The sequence below is a fragment of the Drosophila novamexicana genome, unplaced genomic scaffold, assembly GCF_003285875.2.
Source record: "Drosophila novamexicana strain 15010-1031.04,08,12 unplaced genomic scaffold, DnovRS2.1 tig00000462-arrow-pilon, whole genome shotgun sequence".
In the NCBI taxonomy this organism is placed as follows: domain Eukaryota; kingdom Metazoa; phylum Arthropoda; class Insecta; order Diptera; family Drosophilidae; genus Drosophila; species Drosophila novamexicana.
In genome coordinates this window covers 21,717-40,984 of record NW_020824806.1, presented here as the reverse complement: position 1 = coordinate 40,984, position 19,268 = coordinate 21,717, and the positions used below count along the sequence as shown (strand labels likewise).

Here is a 19,268-nt window from a genome sequence, read left to right as displayed (position 1 = left end):
TAAAATAAAAATAATTTCTATTATAAAGAGCAGATTTCATTGAAACTGTTCTGCAGTAAAATAATAATATTTCACCCTCGCCAAAAAAAAAAAAAGATAGAAAAGAAGAAAACAAAATTTAATGCGGCATTCACACACAAATGTGTTTTGTGTGTGTGTATCTGTATCTTGCAGATAGATTTTTGTTGCACACTGGGATTTTGTGGTGTTTATTTGGAGAGCCGGGCTCGTCCCTTTCTGGCCACAGTACTTGTTTGGCTTCATTTTTATGTTTTCTTCTTTTCGTTCAAAATGAGTTTCCATGGCTGAAGGTAACCAGCAGAGCGGCAGGGGCAGCGGCAGGGATGTGGCATATGCGGGCCCAAACAGGGGCGCTCTAACACACTTAGGCAAAATGTTTACATGTGACGAATATACGCTTGATGTTCTTTTAGTAAAAGTGTGAAAAGATGAGCATAGGAGCGACTGCAGCTGACTTAAGAACGAACGCATTTACCATCACAAAGGCGCCCAAAGTTACAAATGCGCTCCTGTTAGACAGCCCTTCAGAGAGCGACGTAAACAACAAACGTGCCTGCGAGCATTGAAAACAGAGAGAGCGGCAGAGAGAGAGAAAGAGAGATAGCAAACGCACGAATTGGAGTCCAAAAACTTGTCGAGCATCTTGGCAACAAGAGTGAGGGTGAAGGCGAGGGTGTTTCTTGCTAGTGTTGGTGCGTGAGCGCGATGCGCTGGCGTTGTTCTTGTTGTTGTTGCTGTTCGGACTGCAGCAGCAGTGACGTCGTCAATGAGACGCAGCGCACGAAGTTCGAGTTGTTGGTGGTTGTTTTTGTCAGAGAGCTATTAACGACGTCGACGTCGTCACGAACAAGGCGGGAGAGAGAGAGAAATGGAGAGCGAGCAAGTAAAGTTGAAAAACCAGAAGCCGTAGTAAACACAACAAACGCATCAACAATACAAATCAGTTTTTGGCGGTACGCGCACCGAGACGGTTCATTTACGCAGCGGTAAAAGCAAACACGTTCACTGCAAGAAATAAGCTGACTGCTGCGAAACTCGTGTGCGTAAAATTTGGCGCTTCAAGCGAAAGTCGAGCTAACCAAGTAGAAAAAATCTCTATAACAAGTTATTTGTGGAAAATACAAATAAGAAAATGAATTAAGCTGTGGGCTAAAAACCACTGTTAGGGACATTCAGGGAAATAATAGTGATTAACAGCGAAAGAAGTGATTTGGTGTTTGTTGAGTGATGGCTGCCACGCCTACAATTGTGTTTGAAAACGGCACCATGCTGGGCGCCATGAGCGAACAGAGGAAACTACAGCCGCCTCCCATGTCCAGCACGTCCAACACATTTGTCATACCGGAAATTGTGATTAGCGGCAGCCACAGCAGCAACAGCCTCCATCGCAGTCGCCCTGACATTGATGCAGCCCATCCGAATGCCAATGAGGAAATGGCCGCCGAATGCACTGCGCTGCTGGAGCAGCAGCATCAACAGCAGCAGCAGCTGCAGGGCGCCGAGGAGGACACCGAATTTGAGCAGTTCATATTGAATCGCACCACATCCGAGAGCAACATGCTCGAGTCGAGCATTTACAGTGAGCTGCAGTTCACGTCCACCACCGCCGGCATGGCCTCCAGCGCACCGCCGTCCGCGACGCTCAATACGAGCGCCTGCTCCCGCTCCGAGTCGCGGCAGAGCAAGCGCACGCGCCGCAAATCCCACAGCAAGAGCAACAAGAGCAAATGCAGCAACAATGCGGCAGTTGCAGCTACTGGCGCTGGCGTCGCAGTTGCAGCAAATGGTGCGCCACCTGTTGGCAGCTATCCGCCGCAATATACGGCCATCTTTCTGGATCATCATCTCAATCATCATCATCATGCCGCAGCGGCGGCCGCCAATGCCATGGCCAATGCGGCGGCCACATCGCCGTTCCTCAACGCGAATCCGGAGAGCGCCGCCAACTATTTGCAATATCATCAGTACTATCAGCAGCGGCCCATGGGCATGGCTCATCCGCATCTGCGCAGGTAAATATATATATACATATAAACGCGTCATAAAAACTGACATAAAAACCGACGCTAAAATGACAGCAGTAGCCAAAGGGCAGACGCACAAATCGTTCAGGAAGTGGCCATTAAAAATGGCTACTGTCTGGCGCTGAACAACAGGCACAGTAGCTACTCCACTGACGGCCAGCTAAAGTCGCTGTCGCGTCTCAGTGAAACCGAAAGTTTGACAGACGCATTTAAAATTATAATTGGCATGCTGCCGCGGCGGGGCTCTGCTGCTGCTCCTCCTCCTTTTGCACCAGAAATAAAAAACTTTATCATTCAACAAAAATCATGTCACGCACAAGAAGAGAAGCAGCAGCAGCCACATTCAAATGCTCTGCCATGCCCCCTATTCAAGAAAACTGGAGCAGAGATTTGGCTGAGACCTACTACAAGGGCAGCCACACACTCGCACACACACTCTAGACTCTACGCTTTATGCCTTATTGGGCAGATTAACTGACATTGATATGCGCACGAGAGGAATTCCATAAAGCTAAAGATACGACCAGACGCTTGTACTTGCCTCTTGTCGAGGGGGGCACAACTGCTGCTGTTTAACATGTCACATGTAAGGCCTCGGCGATTATCACAAAAGCTGTATGTGCTTATACGCTGTAGCAAGGGGTCCAGCAATGGGGTATATTGCTTATGCACGCTTGGGAATGTGTGAAAATAGTTAATACACAGCTGAAATACCTGATAACTAATTAAACTCCGATCGGTTACTAATTATCAATATTTCCGATAGTATGTTAACTACAATCGATAATCGGCAATTGATTAGGTTAATTCTCTATTAAGGTATCAATGGATAAGCAATATTCAGTTTGATTCCCCCATAGTTTATCGACAATCGGCAAAACATAGTATCGATAGTTATCGGTTATTAATTTATCGTTAAAAATCGATATGATGCCTTCAATAGTATTTTAAACTTTTAACTTCAATCGAGAATCGACTATGTTAATTTGATTGTGTTATATTTGGGAATAAATCGATAATCGACTATTCATGTTATCGATTAGTCACTTTCCGTCAGTATCGTTTTTCTAAAATCGATATAATCGATAACAATCTACACGAATTTGTATCGTTAATTGATTTTGCAGTGTCGATTATTTTATGCATTGATCACAATCGACTAATCATATTATCGACTACCTAAACAAAGTGTAACTATCGATAGAATTTATCGATGACACTAGCAGACACTTCGTTAAAGAAATTTAAGTTAATTAAATTTTATTTAAATTAACAACAAGTCAACTCTATTTTTCTCACAAATCTTACCAATTTTTGAGCATATGCAGGGTATCCCAGTAGCCTACTATATAAACACTAAACTCATCAATTCGTGGAATTTGGTGCTAGAAACATTAAAATTAATAGTGGCGCATAAATTTTGTCAGCCCAACAGAACATGGGACATGTCCAAAAAGTGCATTTGATTAATTATCATAGTTATATCTCCCCACATGTATTTTAAGGCAAGTTTTAGCTAAAAATAATACCAAAAAAAAGATCTGTATATATATAAAAAAAAAATATTAATTAAAATAAATGACGTGATTAATGAAGTAGAGCAACAAAAGCAACAGAAGCACATCAAGCACAACTTTGTTAAAGTTTGTAAGTTTCACAATTAGCTGCGCCCAAGCCCACAACAACAACTAACTGTGATGGACACCTGCATTAGGCCCCTTTGATGGGTCAAGGAAAACGTATCGAATCCAATTAAAACACTTAGGAAATAAATATATATAGACAAAGAGAAATAAAACTGACACGAGACACTAGAGAAAGAAGGAAAAAAAACTGATAGACAGCAAATTAGAAGCACTAACGAGATGCCAAGGCGACTGATAAGGCCAGCTATGGAAATATTATGGCATATTCCGAAGAGACCCCAAAGATCATAAAAACAGAAAAATTATGACGCGTACACAGGGCACAATTCAAATATTTGCTGTCAGAAATGCATTTGATAGCGTTCAAAATAATAACAAATGGACGTGAACGACTGGCAGATACCTTAGAAGGAGTTTTTTTTTGTGGTTGGGAGATTTCTAATATGAATATGATGATATATAAGAAAATATAAAAAAATATATATGTGAAAGTGAACGACTGGCAGATACCTTAGAAAGCGTTTTAAATATATATAGCTGAGGGTCTCTTATGAATAAATATATACAAAGGGATATATAAAAATATATATGCCAATATGTAACTGATAAATATGTAAATATAAATAGTTGAGTCTCGTGAATAAATATATATAAAGAAATATATGAATAAATATATATAAAGAAATAAATGAAGAAAACAAAATTTTGATGAAATCCTAAAATGTTACTACTATTATAAGGATTATATGAGTTCTTATGCAGATCGAATTATATATCTAACAACTAGATAGGATTACATAATTACAGCTCAACTTTATCATCACTCATTATCACTTTAAAAGGCACAGGGTATAAAAATAAATATAAAAAAAATAGTACACTAAATGGCACTCGAGAGTTAATTGAAACAATTGTTTGTTGTTGCTTGTGGCTGCCTGTCTGTCATATCAGAAAATATCAATTTCCAATATGAAACAAACATTGCAACAAGTTCAAATCAAACACAATCCATAGAAAAAGATGGCCTGGAAAAAAAGAGAAGACTTGAAAAATGCCTAAACAAATCAAAAGAGAGTTCAATATAATTTGACAATCTATTTGACAAGGTGATGTGCGTCTTTGTGTTGTGTGTGTGTTGTGTGTTGTGTGTGTGTGTGTGTGTGTGTGTGTGTGTGTGTGTGTGTGTGTGTGTGTGTGTGTGTGTGTGTGTGTGTGTGTGTGTGTGTGTGTGTGTGTGTGTGTGTGTGTGTGTGTGTGTGTGTGTGTGTGTGTGTGTGTGTGTGTGTGTGTGTGTGTGTGTGTGTGTGTGTGTGTGTGTGTGTGTGTGTATGTGTGTTGTGCACACAAAATCGATACTCTGTAACGCTCGAGTGCACAACGCATAAGGCAGAGAATTGGGCCTAGAGTTCGAGTCGAATTTTAGTGCCGTGCCACGAATACTTCATCGGTTCCTTGAACTCACCTTTCAGTGCGGCATTCTTCACGCTGTCATTTGACACCGCACAGAAAGCGAGAGAGAGAGAGATGGGGAGAACGAGAGGAAGTCTCATCAATAGTCAGTTTGGGTTTCAGTTTTTTTTTTTTTTTTTTGTGTGGTTGCTTTCGCTCGTCTCTGTCCTCCTGTTGGGGCACTTAACTAGCTGTCTCAACCGCAGGCGAGTCCTCTTATAATCTTGTGTCCTCGCATGTCCTGAATGAGAGAACTTGCCTCATTCACACAGCGAGCGAGTATCATATAACTGCGTCTTTAATCTGTGCCACGCACACACACACACAAGCACACGCAGTACTCATCAGCCCATAAAATACTCATTACTCTTCGGTCGGTTTATATATATTTTTAGAAACTTGAAGATGATTTTCAAAACTCGCCCCTTTTTGAATGGCCTTTGGCGTTTATTGATAATAAATGCTGTTACCTTCGAGCGTTTTGTCAGCAACCCCAAATCCAATCTACGCCGGACCCAGCCCAAAAGCCGTGCACACTTTAGAGCCAAATTGAATTTGGCTTGGCATATTTTATCAGACAGATGCAGACATGAGGGCCAGCAAAAAGTTGACTTTCAAATTTTGAAAAAAATATGCGGAAGAACAAGTTTCTTTGCACTGACGAAGTTTCGATACTCTTTAAAGGCATAGTTTGGAAATGTTTTCACATAAATCGTGTAACTTTTATGGGATTAGTCAATCTCTGATATTTGTATTCGAATTGAATAAAGGAAAGTTTTTTTGGGGCTGACGAAGCTTAGATACCCTTGAAAGATATATTTGAGAAATATTTTTACATACTTCATATAACTTCTGAAGGATTGGTCGAACAGATATTTGTATTCGAATCGTATATAAGTATATTCGTAAGAAGTTTGGATTGTCAAAGCTTAGATACCCTTTAAAGAAATAGTTCGAATTGTATATGTGTCTGCGGATCGTATTTGTATATTCGGATTGTACAACTATAAAGATGATATATATAATAATAAAATATTTATATTTATTGGAAACTTTTTAAGCTTTTAATAGCTGAAAATAGAAAAGTTTTTACATATGTCATATAACTTCTCTAGGATTGATACCGATCAGGAATATATATAAACTGAACAATAATATATAAATACACTCATCAAAAATCTATATACTAAACATCGAAGATATTTTCAATGTGTTGCATATTCAATGCAATTATGTTGATACGATAAGTGTTTTAAAAGGATCATAGGCCAGTCACCTTCAGACTATTACAAATAATATTTCTCAAGTGTTTAGCCTTGAGGGTTGCTAAACAAATTTTCTACACACTGACAAGACCTTTGCACACCCTTACGCCAGACACAGCACAACCAACACATTCACAGCTCAACAGTTTGGGGCTTTACAAAAAAAAAAAAAATATCTAATGATATGTTTTATATTTATAGATAGCTGAAAATCCATTAGTTGTAGTACAGTTACGTCTAAAGCTGAGCTTAAGTGCAGCCAAATGTGGGCAGAAGGGAGAAGCGAACACAAAGAAGCGCTGCCTCCTAAAAAGTATATACATGTATATGAAGACCCTGTTTAATGATAGGCTGGGCAGCTTAGGCGGCATCAGGCTCATCATCATTTTTCTTCTTCTTGGACACGTGAGGGGTCCCCCTTCCCCCTGCTCAGAAAAGAAAACAGTAGCCTCCGCACAAGTGGGACCCGTGCTATGCACAACGGACTGAGCCGTAGGCCCAGTTAAGCCGTAAACAATAGCTGAGTGCGGGGCGATTTATGGCCTAAGCCGCTTAACTTTAGGTTTCTTGCAGCTGCCAGAAGCTAGATCTAAGCTCTAAATTTATGCCTAATAATTCTAATTGACTTTTAATCATACTTTTTAGCCGTCATGTGAAATCGAGTTGACGCCCTTCTCACATGCACAGGCGGCGGCCAATTTCAAACGAGAATTTCGGCACTTTTTAATTTATTTTTTTAAGTGTGTTTCAAGTACATTTACATATTACGTGTACGCGGGGTTACGCTCTTTCTTACTCCACCGACATGTACGCATTTCCTAATACACTTTATTCTGCTGTGGGTTTTTCCCTCTCTGTTTTATTTTGGCACCCAATTACGGCAGCTATTGTCTTTTCTTGGCGGCTTTTACACTAATGGCATTCTTAATTATGCCCTTCCCCGCCTTCGAAGCAGCTGTTGAGCTGTTTTGGCTACTTGAGCAAAGTCCGGGCTACGCATGCGCAATGTAAATGTTTAACTGTACGCACAAAACTGGCCAAAATAGAAAATGCTATTAGGGAAGTAATTATGCCTAATGACAGACAACTGTTGCTCGCATAGACCCGAACTGAAATTGGGTCAGCAAGTGGCTTAATGCGTTTCGTTCATTGCGGCTAATGACGCGGCAAAGAAAGTCCGTGTCTCGAGTCGAGTCGAGTCTCGCGTCTCTAGATCGCAGACAAAGGGGCAGGTAATTTGCAACGGAAGTCGCTGCCGAGATTGTTGTACGCAATCCCAACAACATCTACTCAAAATAATACCCTACGACATCAGGCTTAAATGGGGGCAGAACGCGACGTTTAGCTACCTCTTGCTTAAAATGCGGCACATCAACATCAAAAAACTAAGACAATTGCTTTATAATTGCTTTATTTCATACATTTCACATGCATTCCACTGGCCAACATTCTGAATGATGAAATGTGTTTCTTCTGCTGGCCTGCATTCCACTGGTTAACATTCCGAATGATAAGTATGCTATTGGCAAACAGAAATATATTTAAAAATATATTAATACATTCTATCAGCAAGCATTTAAAGCAATGAACATCATTTCAGTCATTCGTATGTTAATCGCATTCTACTAAAAACTAAACTAAAGCTATATATTTAATTTTATATATCTGTAATAAAGGCATTCAGCTATTAAATATGCAATTTGATCTATTAGATAATAATCAAATTGAGTTATCGATAGATGCGTTAACGAATTGATCGTTGATTAAATTCGATATTTAGTTGTAGCCAGAATGTATTCCCAACCAATACACAACATATCCCAGCACATTTATAGCTATTTTACGTGCATGATGGAAGAGATAGTGTCGCATCGGCTGCCTCATGTTGCACGTTCAGGTATCTGGAGAAGTATCTTCAGTTGGTCGCTGCTGCCCCATTTCAATTTCAATGCGCGCTGATTGAGCTCAAGAGCCCGAAAACCGAAACTGAAACCGAGGCAAGGCGAGAAATGTTTACGAGCCGGCGAGAGTGCTGCAAACATTTTCGAATAACAATAAACGTTATTCTCGCTGCCGCACACACACAAAAGCTCATAAATTAGCCGAGTGTGTGTGAGCGAGTGTGTGTCTGAAGGGTGTCATTAAAAATGGTGGCACTGTCAAAGGGACTGAAAACTCAAACACATAATTCACAAGTGCTGCAGACTGCAGCGTGTGCCCGGGGCAAACAAATATTGTGTCTAAGTATCTTTTTCCTACCAAATGTATCTTCGTATCTGTTGGATGCGCTTCGCATCATTAGCTGCGCTCGCAGTAATAGATCCAACTGACAAATGATCAAGCAAATCAGTTAGCCAAGATTATACAACTTTTGTAAGCTGTCCGTTAAAGTATCTGAATCGATAAAAAAAAAAACAAAGATACAAATGCTTCTGAAAGCTTTTGAAATGCGAGAAATGTACAAAACAAAAATGCGTACGTGTTGCAAATTGTAAACGAAGTTCTTGACTGAATTATGCGCTTTACAGGTTAATAAATTTGATGACATGAGAAACGCGATGAATGTCCATCAATTTGATGTATGTCAGATTTTTAACATGCTCAAAATGTCATGTCATGTGTGGCAATATTAAAATATTTATAGCACATGCATGTACATATATTTCTATATAGATTTTTTTTCTTTTTATTAACTTTAACAAGTTTACATTTGCACTCGTAGAGCAAAGGGCTGCGCCGCTTTGATATTATATGGCAAATTGATGGGTCTCTTCACGCCCCAATTACATGCTGCCAGTTTTTTTTTTTATAGTTATTTCTGTTCTGTTTTTCTAGGGGTTTCATTACATTGTTTATGCCCCAGCAGAGCGTGTTTGTATTTTATGACAGCAACTATAACAAATGAGATGAAACTCCGCAGCTAGCCTATGCGAACTGCCAATTCGCTGTAGCCAGCCCGATGAAATTTCATACAGTTGTTTCTTTTAGCAATAGCAATAGAAAAGTAACAAAAGTCAGCTAAATCGAATGACTTTATTACACAGAAAATGTTGTTCCATATGCCGCAGGCAAACTCGGAACAACATTTTCGTGCTAAGAAACACGACATTGTTTTTATTATAGATATTTTCGTCAGAGTTATTTATAATCAATCAGGTTTTTTTTAAATAAAATTCTATAGTAAGCTATAGCTGTCATGTAAATAAACGATCAAAAAGTATGTCTAAGACTTAGATTTTAATATTGTAGAAGACTTGAAAATTGAGAGCTTATTAATTAAGATACGATTTTGGAATATGGGATTAATATATTGATGTGTTTATTTTAGAAAAGAAAACTTCTCTTCTTTATAAAACAAATTACAGGAAACATTGTTTTGATATCTTGATAAATAAAAAGTTACCCATATTAAAACCCACTTTCGACCGATAAATCCTATGACAGCTATATGATATAGTGCTTCGATCCGGCCTGTGCTTAATTTCAAGACTATATCTTGAAAGCTAAGAGACTAGTTCGCATGGAAACAGACAGGCAGACAGACGGACATAGCTATATATGCTTGACGCTGATCTGGAATATATATACTTTATGCGTTCGGTTGATGTCGCCTTCTGTGCATTTAACATTTCATGACATAGTTATAAATCCCTCTATATAAATAACGTGTTTACTCCAGTAGCTAACATAGCCGCAACATTTTACAGGGCATTCAAAGTTTCCCATTGCCTAATTAACTGTTTAGTTTTCCTTGTTTTTTTATACATTTTTCTGTGGGTTCCATTCTATGCTTTTTTTTTTTTAGATTTTCGATGACAAATTGCAGACAATTGAGTGTGACGTCTCTCGTCTCGGAATTAGTTTTGGGAGTTGATTGGGGCAGCCAATTCTCGCCGCCGCCCGCAGCTGTTTGGCGTTTGTATTTAAATGAAATCTCAAGCGCCCAACTCCTTTCCGTTCTGTGTGTATATGTACAAATATTTTTTAGGGCTTTTCAAACGATTTCCTTTAATTTTTATGGCTTACCGCTTCCTTTTTTGGCCGTCTGGCCCTCAGTTGATTTATGCGCATATTTGGTTTTACGATGCAACTAAAATTTATTTTCACACCTTGAAAGCTGCAGGTTTCATAGTTTTATCGTGTTTTAATATTTCAAACAGCAATAAAAAACTAAACATTTGATACCGAATTTATGGCTCTGCAAATGTAACATGTACACGAAAATAAATTAAACCTGGTAGGGGTATGCAATACCTGCAGCAAGTCGCTTTTGTTTGAGGCACAGCAAAAAAAAAAACGTCCCAACAAGATACAAAATGATAAAAACTAAGATACAAAGAAAACAGATGAGGAAAAAGACAAAAGCAAACAGCAAATCAAATGAGAAACAGCTGCCAAGATAGTTCTAAAAATCAAATGGACCACGCACACGCACAGCGAGCGGTATGCCAGGATCGGAACCCGGCCAGGACCAGGCAGGTGCAATGTGTCAGACCAAAGATTTTTTCCAAAATTTATGCAGGCACAAACTGGACAACAACAAATGTGCATGTGTGCGTGTGTGTGTGTGTTCCAAATCATAGATTTGAGGGCCAGACAAAGGGCAGCAGTGACAAGGGTGTGAGAGAAGGAGAAGTGCACACAGTTAGGGGATAAGTGCAAAGGACGCGTTGACGCTGCGTAACATGTGGTAGACAAAAGGATCCGCTCTTCCTATGATGTAATGTGAACCAAAGAAAACTAGACCCCGGCTACCTGGGCAACTGAACTCAGGTAGCAGCAGTCAAGAAAGCCTGAACGAACACTGAGCGAAAGGAAGTTTGTCAAATCGAAAAGTTATTCAAATCGGGAATGCTCGACTAGGGTATACCCTGAACCTTCTACCAACACCAAATGCAGCAATGAAAGATACTTCATCTGTATAAGGTATTCTATAAAGGGTACATATCAAGTTTGTTTTCTCTAGGTCTGAAAACCTAAGACATTTGATCAAGATTTCGATATCGGTTTTTATCGATTGCTTGGTAACAGGGCAAGTTATCGATTATTGATTATAGGAGAGCATAGTCAAGCCTCTAGCTCTTATGAGTTCTGAGATCGTTGAGTTCACAGTCAGACTAAGAAAATATACTCTTATCAAGAATATATATACTTTATGGGTTTGGAGATGCTTCCTTCCTGTTACAAACATTATACATTATTACCCTTTTTACAGGGTATACATTATATATTGCCAATTTTTGATCGCTTTAAGTTATTTTCAAAGGTCATAAGAAAGTCCACATCTAACTCTGGCCTGGCATTTAAGCCCAAATCCTTGTCCGCCAAGGAGGCCAAGACAAGGCTATCTTAATACTAAAATTTGTATATTATTTTATAAATATTTTACAGTGTGCTCGAGATATCAAATTTAATACCCTAAACTGACCCCGCTGTGACCACGATATATTTTTTATAACTATTTTATAAGTTTTTCCAATTATAAATTTAAATTGACAAAATCCCAAGTCGAGCGCTTTAATGCCCTTTCAACTAAGACAAACTGTCTGCTGCTGCCACAAAATGTTTGCATCCAATAACTGAAATATCTGCCCAATTTTTTCGCACAGTGTATGCTCATGAATTGCCATTTTCTTGCACTTACAGAACGCTCCTGGACGTGGCTGTACCGCTGGCCGGTGGCAGCGGCGATGTTGCCAGCCCTTTGGCCAGCAACAACCTGAACATCTCGGCCGTTGCCGGCGCAAATGGCGCTCCGGATGGTGCCGAGCTGGCCGGCGCTCCGCTGGGCTACAGTTTTCGCAAATGGTTTGCGCGGCCCTCGCTGCCGTTTGTCATCGGGATCTTTGCGCTGGGCGGCGTGGCCTGCACGCTGGGCGGCATTGTGCTGGGCTCCACGGGCCTGATAGAGCACTCCACGCAGTATCTGAGCGCGGCGCTGCTGATGATTGGCATCGGCGTCTCGCTGCTGGTCATTTCGGGCGCCATTTGGCGTCTCAGCTTGCCCGACGATGTCGACGATTGCCCCTGCTTCCGGCGCATGGAGACCTGCCGCAACTGCAACAGTCCGCACTGCACGAATCGCCTGCTGCCGGGCAGCTATCTCTATCCGGAGTTTCAGCATCGGCCGCCGCCGCCTTCGTATCTGACCTCGCTGAATGAATACGCCTTCGTCTATCATCCGAGCGCCCATCCCCCGCAGGCGGCCTATGCCGCCGTCCGCATGAACACGCCGCCGCCGCTCTACCGCTCCACCTATTCCCTGAAGTAAGTGTGCCCAGACGAGAGACCGAAACTTATTCAGTTGACTAATCGATTGCTTCTTTTTTCCCCAATCCTGCAGCACTTCGGGCACACACATGCTGTCCGCGGGCATTTCGCTGCCGCCCACAAGCGAGCAGGCCGCAGAGGAACCCATGACGGTGCTGTGCACACGCGAGGCCATCAGCCAGACATCCTTCAAGGAGCTGGAGATCGATGAGATACACGAGGATCAGGCGGCAATGCCGCTCACTCGCGAGGCGGAGAGCCAAACGCTCTTCAAGGAGGTGGACCTCGACTAGAAGGCAAAACGAATCTCTCAAGCAGATTAGCTAAACAATTACGTGTGTGTGCGTGTGTGTGTGTGTGTGTGTGTGTGTGTGTGTGTGTGTGTGTGTGGGTTTTCCTCTCAAGATCCTATTGTACCCGTACTCTTGACTGATTTATATCATATACAAGCTCCATATACATATATATATACATACATATTCAGTTGCGTATCTTCAACATATGAAAACTGTACAAATTTATTTTAGATATTCTAGTTTTAAAAGTTGTCCTTCTCAAGCATAAAAAACTTAGTGAAATTTAAATGTATAAATTTTTTGCATAAATATACATAGTTTTATATAAATGAACGTCCTAATTTTATACCTAAAGAAACTATATACATATATATACATATAGATTAGTATTTACATATGCGCGATGCTACGTGCAACAGATGTTTTCAGTTTTAGCCAATTGCTCTACGCTGCGGCTTTTATATGTTATGTTGATCATATTCCAAATGCCAAATTTAATAATAAATGTCTTTAAATGGCCTAAATGTGAAATCGATATGTGATTTTTATTACTTTCAACAGGTATTTATTTAGATAGCAGAGCAATGTATTTGGATTTGGAAAGAGGGTTCTATCAGAACTGAACGCCTTTCTATGCGATTTTCATAATCTGAAGTAATGAGGTTTTCAGATTTATATGAAACTGCTTAAAGCTATTCTCTTCTCTGTTCTTTGTTCTTTTATTTCTATATCATTATTACTGTCAATAGAGATATTTAATACTCGCTGTTCCTGTTGTCTCTCACTCTCTTTTCTTTTGTTTCTCTTGCATTCTTGATCTATGCCCACTTGTTCTCTCATAACGAATGTCTTTTAGAAAGCGTCTTTGCGATTTTCATAATCTCAAGTAAGACATTTCAATTTAGACGCATCTAATAAAGCAAGCTGTGTTGCAATCATAGCTGTTAAAGTTTAAAGTTATTCTCTCCTTACTCTCTACATAAGTCATTCTTACTTTCCGTTTCTCCACATCTTTGACGGTCTATCACAAATCTTCTCTCTCTTTTACTCCCTCCTTTTTTACATGCTCTCTCATACTTAATCTCTTTTAAATCACGCCTTTCTCTGCACTTTTCATAAACGGCAGTTACGCATATAGATTTTGGTACTTTATATGGAGTTGTGTATAAAATAGCAAATATGTAATATTCAATTTGATTTTATTGTTTATATTCTGAGCGCCTGAGTCTAACTACGACTTGGGTACACGTCCAATTATAAATCATGAAAATATTTTACGATTACGAGCCCGTTCACGAACGTGCTCATTGCCTAATTTATGACAAAGCTACGAATATTTAAGCCAAAATATCTATTTGCAAAACTGCAACAAATTTGATTAGTATTTCCTTGAATTTAGATGGAATTTTTCGAGTTTTTTTTTTGTTAAATAAAATATTTTGTGGGCTAAATTGCTCATTTTCGTTTGTAACGACTAATTTTGCCACCACTGTTAGACAGCCAAGACACAAGCCACATCAGCTACTCAGCCGGTTGTTGTATAGGCTGTCTGAATCAAGTTTTCACACCTGTTGCTCCGAGTCACAGCTAATACATATTTTATGATAAATATTGCTTAAAATCCTGGGGAATGCAATTAATACATAGATTACTTAATAAAGGCTTTAAGACAAAAAATATCCGAAATAAACTGGGTCAACTCTTAATTAGACGCAGCTTGTTTACTTTTCATAAAAATTCAGTGTCAAATTAGCGTGCATAATAAATTTGAAGGGACCTGTGTCTGTTGCCAGTTTCTGCCTTTTCGTGTGGTACCATTAAAATTTTATAAAAGTCTCATTAAAAATGCCAAACTTATGTGACACGTAACGTTTTAAATGAGGCCAGTTCGAGAACAAGTTGCTCAAACGTCGTCGAAACGTTGAGCTGACAAATGTATCTTAAGGTAATTATTGTGTCCTTTGTGGTACTGCTCCTCGGGGCACTCATAGGATTTCTGGCGTTTCCCTTGCTGTTCAAGGAGCTAGTTAAGCGGGTGAGTGCAGACATAAAGGATATCTACGATATACATATTACAGGACCATTTCCACAGAGTGTCAATCTAAAGCCTGGCAGTGAAACGCGTCAGCTATGGGAGAAAATGCCATTTCCCCTAACATTCAAGATCTACGTATTCAACGTGACCAATGCGCAAGATATTGAAATGGGCGGCAAGCCGAAGCTACAGGAAGTGGGTCCATTTGTATACGAGTGAGCCAGACACGAACCCCAAATGGACATTCCATATAAATGCCAATTTTTTTCAGCGAGTGGAAGGACAAGTATGAACTAATGGATATAGAAGCGGAGAATGCGATTAGCTTCAATATGCGCAACACATTTCAAACGCGCGCCGATCTGGGTCTCAGCGGCGAGGAGCTCATAACTATGCCGCATCCACTGCTGCAGGTGAGCCAGAAACAGAAGCTTTTCTTGACAAGATCTACAAGAGGTTCCACATAGTTCATGACGATTGCGAACTTGGAGCAGCCAGCCGAGACACAGGCAGCTGTGGCCCTGGGCCTGGACATCATTTTCAAGCCGCAGAGCGCTTTTATTACAGCCAAGTTCAAGGATCTCTTCTACGATGGCATCGATGTCAACTGCGACCAGAAGCATGCGGCTGCACAGGCCATTTGCCAGCAGTTCCAAGCGGGCGCAGTGCCTGGCGCGCTGCCAGTGAATGCCACCCACTACAAGTTCTCCCTGATGGGCGCGGCAAGTCAACTGGATATGCCCAGTGTTTCCTTTAATAATTTACTTCATTTTTTCATGTTTTCAGGGCAATCACACAAATGCCGGTCACTTTAAGGTCTCACGCAGCAGATCGCGGCAGTCGTCCGTGGGGCGTGTGCTCGCCTTCAATGAGGCGAAGCAGCTGCACATCTGGCCGGAGCTGAACAACACCAGCTGCAATCGCTTGCGCGGCACAGATGGCACCATCTTTGCGCCTCTTATGCGACCGGAGCAGGGTCTCTGGAGCTTCTCGCCGCAACTGTGCCGCTCCCTGACGCCCAAGTGGATGGGCAGGACAAAGTACAACAAGCTGCCAGCTCAACGCTATGAGCTTAACTTTGGCTCGGCACGCGTAAGTTATGCAACAACAACTATTACATTAAATAATTAAAATATAACACATCCAAATATTCTTAGAAGAAAATCTCATAAGTGCAAAATATAAGAAATTCCAAATCACAAGACAAATCAAATTGAATCAAGCTTGCAAACATAAACAAGTAAGAGGTTCTAGTCGGGAGCTCCCGACTAGGGGATACCCTGAACCCTCTTCTTCCAACATCAAATGCATATATATATTCTATTTAAGAAGCTATATGTCAAGTTTGGTGACTCTAGCTCTTATTATTTACCAAAATTGCCCAAAAAACAGGATATCGATATCGATTTTTATCGATTGCTTGGAAACGAAGCAAGTTATCGATTATCGGAAACAAACTCGAACTGCGCAGGCACTAGGAGCACCTACATTTCAAATTTCAAGTCTCTAGCTCTTATAGGTTCTGAATCCTTGCGTTCATACATACGGACGGACAGACAGACGGACAGACAGACGGGCATAGCTAGATCGACTCGGCTATTGGTGCTGATCAAGAATACATATACTTTATGGGGTCGGAGATGCTTCCTTCTGCCTGTTACATACATTTGGATTTTGCACAAGTGCAATATACCCTTATACCCATTTTTAATGGGTTCAGGGTATAAAAAAGGAATTTCAAACAACTCCAGAGACTGTTTTTAAGTGAGAAAAAAAAACTACCTCAAAAATCAATATTAATAAAATAATTAACAATAAAAGAAATAAATTTCATATGTAATTAAATGGGAATAAAATTTCGAAAATAATTTCACAAAATTCACAAAATCAAGATAAAACTTTATAACGAATGATAAATCCGTTAAATATATATATAAATCTGCCCAACATAGGAAATAAATGCAAAACATAAAAACTCATAAACATAAAAGAAAGCCTAAAACAAGTCTAAACCACAGGGAATATTAATAAAAATAAATAAATTCAATATTCACCCGACAAAAATCAAAATGAAAATAGTTTTAAAAACTTACAGTAACAGTAAATATTTTTCCAGACGGAGCCGGATTTGCACTGCTACTGCACGGACTATCCCGACGATTGTCCGGCTGATGGCACCATGGATCTGGTACGCTGCAGCGGCACACCTTTAATGGCCTCCTTGCCGCACTTTTATCATGCGGACCAAAAGTTATTGGCTGAAGTTGAAGGACTGCAGCCCACAGCTGTGAAACATGCCAGCATATTGATCTTCGAGCAGGTAACAAGAAGCTTTGTTTGACTCAAGTAAATGCCAAAGTAATATCCATTGATTTGTATAGTTTTCCGGCACAGTGCTCGCCGTGCATAATCGCCTGCAGTTCAGTTTGAAAGTGGCGCCCGTGAAGGATGTGCCATTGATGTCGCAGCTGCGTCCTTTGGCCATGCCGCTCTTTTGGATCGAGGAGTCGCTGCAGCTGGACGAAAAAATTACTCAGCTGCTGCACAAAAAGATATTTGCGTAAGTTTTTGGGAGACATTTGGAAGTTACAATTTTGGTGCTTAGCCCATTTTCTTTTATGTACAGCGTATTAAATGCCAATAATTGGTTTAGATGGCTGTCCATTGGATTGGGAAGCTTCGGTTGTATACTCGGAGCTCTGTTTTTGCATTTAACTCGCAGCGATGCGAAGCGCGTGGGCGTCGTCGAAGCGGAATGAATATCAATACAATTCTATCCTTATCCGGCTACATTGCAGCGCGTGCGTTTAAACCATTTGGGAATTATAGCCGCACAGCTCCTGATCTCTCCTTACATTAGCATAATTTTGTTGTTTTCCCTTCGATGTCTACAGCGTTCACATTTTAAAATAGTTCAGTTGAATGTATTATACGATTCGATAGTGCCTTGGAACAGCATTACGGATGTAGATATATATATATATATATATATGTATATATATATTTATATAACTTATTGTTAGGCATACGCACTATCCTAAATATAAGACGTGTACGAATGTGTGGACAGCAAGTGTGAATGTGTGTGTGTTGGAAAGTGGAAAACTTGCAGGATGTGGATGCGGCGTGTTTTAGTTTGAACGTCGCGTTTGCCGCAAGCTTTTCTCGATCTCAAATTGACGCACATCGGTGCGCTGCAAAAAGTCCTGGCGTTCCAAGTAACTGCAACGGAAGGAATTCGATTATTCAAGAATTTAGCATGGTAAAGTCGACAAAAAAAAAAGTACTCACCCATCCTTGCCTTTGTTGTGTGTACGCAGATCCTCATCGATGCCCTCTTCACTTTTAAAGGACTTCCAATCCAGCTGTGACTTTTCCAACACTGACATTTTCTTCTTCTTGCCCAGCTGATTGAGCAAAGAGCCCAAGCCGCCGCCGCCGCCGCCGGCCCCTCCATTGGCTGCGCGCTTGGCAGCGCCAAAGGCGCGAGGCGCTGGAGATTTAGGGCTTGCCGCTGCCGGCTGCTCTTGGTTCTCCTTAGCACTGGAACTGGAACTGGAACTAGTGATGGTTTTGGTCACGGTTACCGGTTCGCCGGCAAAATCAAGAACTTCCGTTACTTGCTTGGCGGCCGGCGCTGCGCGTTTACCGCTATCTGTCGGCTTGGCGGGCGACGGCGTCTCTTTGGACTTTGAGGGGGGTTTGCTGCTGGCACCGACATCGCCCAGAAAGTCGGCCCAGAGCGCATCGGAGCGCGATTTGTCGGCTTCCTCGTCTGATTCCAATTCGTCCTTTTCCGCAACTTCGCGTCCATTTTGTTTGGCCTCCGTTTGACGCGTGCTACGTTTAGCTCCAGCACCGCTGTCGGTGTCAATTGACTTTTGCTTTACTTTGTCTTTCTTTTTGCCTTTTGCAGCTTTGCTTGGTTTTTCGCTTGATTCGGCGTCGTTTTCGTCGTCAAATTCGCTTTCGCTGTCGTCTTCCTCCTCCTCCTCACCGGAATCAGCATCAGCTTCATTTTCTAGGCAAAAATCCTCGTCGCTTTCATCGCTATCCGAGGCATAGTCATGCTCCTTATTCATATTAAGTTTTAGCTACTTTTTATTAGTTTAAACACGATTTTTATTTCTTATTTCACAGCGAGTTTTGAGATTTTTTCCGGCCGCAAAGAATATGTATGAAGACACGCACACAAGCACAAATCACACAGCACGCAACGCGAAAAACAGCTGCCCCAGCAGCATTCCAGCTAGTGATGTGCC

The 19,268-nt window shown here is 40.9% G+C and overlaps 4 protein-coding genes across 5 annotated transcripts in view; 2 read left to right on the top strand and 2 right to left on the bottom strand.

Moving 5' to 3' along the window:
* LOC115760867 (inactive serine protease scarface) overlaps nt 1-17,156 on the bottom strand; it is an 84,868-nt gene extending 67,712 nt beyond the window's left edge. Inside the window, exon 1 of the mRNA XM_030702423.1 lies at nt 17,100-17,156. The gene's annotated coding sequence lies outside the window, so the exon portion shown is untranslated. The remainder of the gene's footprint in view (nt 1-17,099) is intronic.
* On the top strand, nt 989-13,516 carry LOC115760868. Of its 2 annotated transcripts, none has more exons than XM_030702425.1 (3): nt 989-2,033; nt 12,052-12,672; nt 12,749-13,516. In XM_030702425.1, exons 1-3 carry the CDS (start codon nt 1,249-1,251, stop codon nt 12,966-12,968), a joined length of 1,626 nt encoding a protein of 541 aa, XP_030558285.1. In that variant the 5' UTR covers nt 989-1,248; the 3' UTR covers nt 12,969-13,516. The 2 variants fall into 2 exon arrangements, with proteins under 2 accessions (XP_030558285.1, XP_030558286.1); XM_030702426.1 differs by lacking the exon at nt 989-2,033 and adding an exon at nt 11,793-11,969 and having other exon boundaries at nt 12,749-13,499.
* On the top strand, nt 14,905-17,783 carry LOC115760657 (sensory neuron membrane protein 1-like). The gene is made up of 8 exons (XM_030702124.1): nt 14,905-15,006; nt 15,064-15,221; nt 15,278-15,462; nt 15,505-15,752; nt 15,793-16,098; nt 17,114-17,326; nt 17,388-17,566; nt 17,633-17,783. Exons 1-8 carry the CDS (start codon nt 14,905-14,907, stop codon nt 17,763-17,765), a joined length of 1,524 nt encoding a protein of 507 aa, XP_030557984.1. The 3' UTR covers nt 17,766-17,783.
* A 12-nt stretch (nt 17,784-17,795) lies between these two features.
* On the bottom strand, nt 17,796-19,265 carry LOC115760870 (craniofacial development protein 1). The gene is made up of 2 exons (XM_030702428.1): nt 18,298-19,265; nt 17,796-18,228 (listed from the first exon to the last, which is right to left on the bottom strand). The coding sequence occupies exons 1-2, from the start codon at nt 19,086-19,088 to the stop codon at nt 18,138-18,140; spliced, it is 882 nt and encodes a 293-aa protein (XP_030558288.1). The 5' UTR covers nt 19,089-19,265; the 3' UTR covers nt 17,796-18,137.
* Between the last annotated feature and the right edge of the window lie 3 nt (nt 19,266-19,268).